The 6,130-nt window shown below is 55.6% G+C and overlaps 1 protein-coding gene across 1 annotated transcript; it reads left to right on the top strand.

Moving 5' to 3' along the window:
• On the top strand, nucleotides 1-4,503 carry LOC101705027 (neutrophil gelatinase-associated lipocalin-like). The gene is made up of 6 exons (XM_087183385.1): nucleotides 1-138; nucleotides 560-696; nucleotides 2,062-2,141; nucleotides 2,330-2,449; nucleotides 2,803-2,904; nucleotides 4,424-4,503. Exons 1-6 carry the CDS (start codon nucleotides 1-3, stop codon nucleotides 4,501-4,503), a joined length of 657 nt encoding a protein of 218 aa, XP_087039511.1.
• Nucleotides 4,504-6,130: the final 1,627 nt, after the last annotated feature.

The following is a 6,130-nucleotide window of genomic DNA, read 5'->3' as shown; positions in this document are numbered from 1 at the left end:
ATGGCCCTAGGTCTTCTGTATCTGGGCTTCATCCTGCTGGAGGCCCTGCAGACCCTAGCTCAGGACTTCTCACCAACACTGCTGCCAAGCCCACCTCTGAGCAAGATTCCTGTGCAGCCAGACTTCCGTGATGACAAGGTAAGGACTCTGGAAGGGCAGCTGCAGCCAGGGCGTGGGGGGAAAGGACAGTGAGAGCAGACGGGAAGAGAAGCTGAAGGACTCAGGGGCAAGGTAGGGTGGGAGGACCAGGGGTAGAGTCTAGACTCAATGCATACCAGGTGGGGACATCTTCAGTCCTTCTGCACAGACAAGAAGACTGAGGCTTCAGAAGGGATACCAGCCACTTGCCCAGGGCCACCCCATCCCACAACTCAGGGTGAACTCCTCACCCAGTGTCCCTCCTGGACCTGGAGGATCCCAGCTGCTGTCAGCTTCCAGGGCAGACCCTTCCCTGGGCTCTGTTGCCCCAGAGAGCTGCCCAGAGGTAGCAGCAGGGAGAACATGGGAGGGGTGGCTCTGGGTTCATCCCTGGGCTCTGCCTGTCATCAGACCTTTGCAGTTCCAGGGGAAATGGTACACCATAGCTACAGCAGACAACAGAATTCTGAACAGAAGTGAAAAGGAGATAAATATGTCCAGCATCATCTATGAGCTGGAATATGACCACAGCTACATTGCCAACTCCACCCTGCTCAGGTAAAGTTGCCACCTCCTAGGGGTCTGAGAGGCAGACTGATGTCACAGTCAAGGGGTGGCCTAAGGTGAGAGATACTGTCATTCTTCTTACTACTCTGCATGGACTCCAACTTCCTCCCTCCCTCCCTTCTTTCCTTTTTCCCTACTTCTTTTCTTCTCTCTTCTTCTTTCCTTGCCTTCCATCAATATTCATGGGTGGTTTTAGCATGACTACAGAGTCAGAAGAAAATAAGACATAGAGAAGTGTGTCAGGGGAGGGGGACACTGGACCCAGCCTGGGATGCCAACCAGTGCCACAATGTAGGCCTGGTAGGGATGTGACCTTACTAGTGCCAACATGCCTGTATTCCTAGCAGGCTCATCTCCTGAGACTGAGGCAGGAGGACTGCAAAATTGAAACCATCCCGGGCAACACAGGGAGACCTCATCTCAAAAAAAAAAAAAAAAAAAAAGGTGGGGGATGTAGGTAATGGCCATGACCCTCTGTTCAATACCTACTACCACTACCATCATCAACAACAACAACAAAAAGGGAGGGTCTGGAGTACTCTAGTCAGAGAGCCTCACCTTAGGAGGCATCAAAGCAGCCAAGTGTCAGCATGGCCACTTGAGCAGGGGCTCATGAGCAGCCAGGAGGGAGCGCTCCTAGGCCAGTTTCTGGGGCATCTCACCCCGAGCCAGGGCCCAGCCTGGGGTTCCTATAAAGGTTAGGATCTGGCACAGCTTCATGAGGTGAGAAGGGGCCAGCCATGAAGGTAAGGCTGGGTGGTCCCAGGCAGGAGATGGCAGAGGTGGGGCAGATGAGGACTCAGAAAGGGAGCCTGGGCTCTTCCACCTGCAATGTGTTCTGCCTCTGGTCACTGCATGGATTGGAGTTGGAGCATTTGAGGATCAAGGGGCACAAGGAGAGCAAGATTTGTAAGCTTGTCCCAGGTGCAGGGATGAGGTGGATCAGGAAAGAGGTCAGGTGTGGCCCCAAAATTAAAGCAGTACCTGGCAGGGAGCAGATTGGAAGCTGAGTAAATCCCCAGGAGAGATGGGAAAGGGGAGCCGAAAGATAAGAGCAGGGCTCAGTGCCTGGGGTCTATGTGTGGGCAGGCTGCCCCGGGGAGGCAGTGCAGGATCCTGTGAGTGCTAAAAGGAGGGTTGAGCGATCCCTGAAGACCAGATAGGCTCAGAGAGGAAGGCCCAGGGCCATGGAGCAGGCTGGGTGTGGCCCCTGCCAGAGTTGGGGACAGGCTGTCATGGGCTGGGCTAGACTGGGCTTCAGAATCCTGCTCTAGCCTGACCCTACTATGTGTGGATCCATGGGACCAAGTCTTTGTCATCTCCCTGCTAACCCCCCCCCCCCACCTCCTGCCACAGGGGCCAGGTCTGTGAACACTTTATTAGAACTTTTGTCCCCAGTGTCCAGTGTGGCCAGTTCACCATGGGCAATATGAAACGTGAGTCCTGAGTGGTGGGACCCTGTCAGTGGGATTCCGAGGACAGAGTCCTCCCAGGAGGGCACCAGCTTCCCTGCCCACATGGCAATGGTGTCCTGTGACAGCACCTGCTGACTGGTCATGGAGGAAGGGATCAGACCCTTTCTGCTGACCAGGGCAGGAATGACCCCTGGCTGTCCACACTGCAGGTCATCATGGAGTACAGAGCTACACCATGAGAGTGGCAGCCACCAACTACAATGAGTTTGCTGTTGTGTGCATCAAGCAGATTATCAGAAACAGAGTGTACTTCCGGATGGACCTCTATGGTGCATCCTCACACCATTCCCTCAGCAACCTGCCTCCTGGTCACATGGGGGAGGGGACCCCTATACCCGAAGATCCCTAAGTCTTCTCCACCTCGATCCCCCTTCCAGGTGGAGGTCTTTTCACTGACCTTCCATGGGAGAGGGGTCTGAGACCTGCTTGCCTCAGCCAGCAGCATTTAAGGCCTGAGCCATGTCTGCTGCCCCATGCCTGTCCTACTAGCACCGGGGAGGCTGAGGTGGGAGGCTCGTGAGTTTAAGGCCAACCTGAACCGTGTGGCAACCTTGTCTCAAAAAACTTAAAACAATTATGAAGTGTTTCTTTTGTGGTCACTCACTGACCATCCTGGCCACAGCAAGAACTACGGAGGTGAGCCCCGAACTGAAGGAGGACTTTGTCACTTTTGCCAAGCACCTCGGCCTCAGGGATGCCAACATCGGCTTCACTGTTCCCATGGGTAATGGACAGCTTGGAAGATGGGCAGGGGATGTGGGGTCTCTTTAGACCTGAGGCTGTCCCACTGGGAAAGGGAAGTGGATAAACTCAGTCCCCTGATCCAGTCACTGGAAAGGTAGTAGCTCCCACCTGGGGTCCGTGGGTCCTCAGGGACCAGGGCTCTAAGTGCTTTCCCTGACATCTTAGCCAAGTTTGGCCCAGATGAGAATTTTAGGCCCAGGTCCCTGCCTTGGGCCAGCCGCTCCCCACACCTTGTGTTGCTCTCCTGGGCCAAGTCATCTCCACACTTAGGGGTTCTCTCTCCTGGGCCACCTCCTCTCCACACCTTGGGTCTTGCTGTCCTGTGCCACCTCCCCCTTCCACTGGGGCTTGATAATTCCTCATATGGAAATGTCCTTACTTTCCAGGGACCAGGCCCTGAGTTCAGGGAATCTCCAGATCCTCTGCTTCTTGTCCAGCCTGGGCCTGAGGCAGAAATGGCAGTGCAGGAGTCCTGGAACTCAGAGATCATGTGTGTGTGTGTGTGTGTGTGTGTGTGTGTATGCATGTGTGCGCACACACACGCACACACATACACACACACACCCCTGCCTGCTCTGATGTTCTTTCTCCCCAACAGAGAAGTGTATCTAGGACTGAACAAGCAGTGAGTATGGCTGGGCAGGGGGCTGATGGGAAGGTAGGGTAAGGAGGCCTGGGAGTCCCTGGCCTACCTTTCTCCCCCTGAACCCCAGCCACCTATATTCTGCTGTCCCCTCTCAGATGCCTCCTGTACTCCGGAACACTCTGGTCTTCCTTTCACTTCTGCACAACGTGCCATCAAGCTGCCATACCAGCTACAATTCCAGAAAGAGATAGATGACCCTTATTACAGCACAGTACTGCCCATGCAGCTGTTCCAAAAGCCACCCCACCGACGGAGTCTCCCTTGTCTGCTAAGTAAACGTGTTACCTCAGGTCTCCATGTCTGAACTCCTTGTCCCCAGGGCCACGAGGACAGGAAAGGGCAGAGGGAAGGCTCACACCAGCAATGACCCAGGGGCTGCTGACCCCAGAACGCAGCCTGATGTTAGGGTGCAGACAGAAGGCACAAGGCAAATATCCCCAGCCTCCTGCCACCTTCCTTGCCATACTTGGCCTGAGTCCATCCTGGGCAGGACGATGCCTTCCTCCCTCCGCTTTGACTGGGCTTTCCTGCTCCTGTCTCAGGCTCAGCTCCAGAGCAGCTTTCTAAGAGGGGTTTTTAGCCCAACAGAAGCACTTACAGGGCCAAACCTCATGCCTCAGTTGGCCACTTGCACTGAGTCACAGCAGCAGCCCCCTCAGGACTGAGGAGCTGCAGGGGTGTGGATGGCGTATATGTGGCAGCCACCACCAGCTCACCAGGACCCTGTAGATACGAGGAGATGGTGACCAAGACAGGAAGGTGCACGGTGGGCAGGGCAGAGGCAGGGGCCTCTTCTAGACAGGATGTGAGGCACCCTATGGGCCTGGTGCCCAACCTGCTGTCCTCTCTTGAGGTGGGATCGGGTCCATGCTGACCCTATCGGATGATGCCTTGAACATGATGACGTGCAGACCACCCAAGGGTGCATTCTGAAGCCAGGGCAGGGTTGGGTTAGGTGGGGGATATGCTGCCAGCAACCCAGGCCCCCGAGAGAAGACTCACATGGCTGGGCCTGTGCACAGCCCCTGTCTCCACCTTGGCCACAGCTGTCATCTTGCCGGGTGTGCACGACACACAGGAATCCCTCCTGCTTCTTCTCCCTTTGCCAGGGCAATTACAACAGTGGGGCTCCAGCGTTCCAGCCCACACAAACACGCTGCCTCTTTCATTCTGGCTGGGAGACGTGGAGATGCCCCTGCAAGGACAGCCCTCACATCGGCCTTCCAGGCCACAGAACAGGCCTGAGACCCAGGCTCACCAGATCGTGTCAGAAGTCTGGGCAGGCTCCAGGAAGAGACAAGCAAGATGCCAGCTAGGATTCTGACTTGGGATGGGGACTGTGCCTGACCAAGGGAAGTTCTAGGGTCAGGAGCGAGCCTGGAGTTTTTGCCCACAGCCCCACTGCCTGGCCCAGTGGATAGAAGCTTCCCCGTCACCCTTGGCCCTTGGGATCCCCTTTGGGCAGTTGATTCAGTTACTTACCTCGGCCCAAGCAAGGCAGCTTCCCATCACCCTTTGCTCCTGTTAGGTCTTTCAGAATCAGACTCTCAGGTCGCTAACAGGACTTTGTGTCTCCTCCCTGTGTGGCTGGAGGCTTTAGATGCCTATTGCCACTGTAACAAGTCACCCCACACCACCACCCTGAAACAGTGCACAATGTATTCTCTTCCAGTTCTGGAGGGCTAAGTTTGAATCAGTTTCACCTCATTGAGACCAGAGTCCCCAGGGCTCTGCTTCCTGGTGTTGCCTAGGGAAGAATCCCCTTCCCAGGCTTTTCCAGCTTCTGGAGCTGCCTTCTCTGCATTCCTTGGCTTGAAATTCCTTCCTCCTTCTTCATAGATGCAGTGTAGCATCAACAAACCCCTGTCCCTCCCAGGTCCTCACTTTTAGGCAAGACGAGTCAACTGACTTTTCTCTGATATCCTTTGGGCACTAATTCAGTGATCCCCACTGTCACTCTACCTGGTTCAGAGAAGAAGGTGGGACACTTGGAGAAAAAGTTTTAACCCCGTATTCACAGAACAGATACTGTGGGAGTGAGAGATGAGGTGAGCAGGGAGATGGCAGAGACTTGGACTCCCTGGGCTGGATGAAGTGGCTGCAGGGCTCCTGCAGGGCTCAGCCCCTAGTCTACCATGGCCCAGGACAGCCCGTTTCCGAGTATGCAGGGCCCTGCACTGCCCACTCCATGGCTCTGTCCTTTCCCTTCAGAGCCTCTGCCTGGTTTGGTGTGGGGGCCACATGACCTCCCTCCAGCACTCACTGTCTCCTCCGCTATCCACACACAGACCTCAGGCACTGACCCCGCTCTTATCCTGCTGCTCCCCATTCCATCTCTCCCTGCAATTTCCTCTGAGCTTCCAGTCTGCTCCATGCCGAGCTCCGCCCTAGCCCCTGGGCCAAACCTAAACTCTCTCCTGGATCCATTCCATCGTGCACCCAGAGCTAAACCTGCCCTCCTGTGCCCTCAAGTCTCAAACGCCCCAACTCCAATCCATCCAGTGGCCAGAGCCAGAACGTACCGCAGGTGGATGAGCCCAGGCACCCTGTTCTGAGTCTG

Source organism: Heterocephalus glaber, unplaced genomic scaffold (genome assembly GCF_053883595.1).
Source record: "Heterocephalus glaber isolate CG9 unplaced genomic scaffold, H.glaber_assembly_v1.0 deba00001479, whole genome shotgun sequence".
Classification (NCBI taxonomy): domain Eukaryota; kingdom Metazoa; phylum Chordata; class Mammalia; order Rodentia; family Bathyergidae; genus Heterocephalus; species Heterocephalus glaber.
Note: the sequence above shows the minus strand (reverse complement) of the source record. Positions and strands in the feature narration are given on the sequence as shown.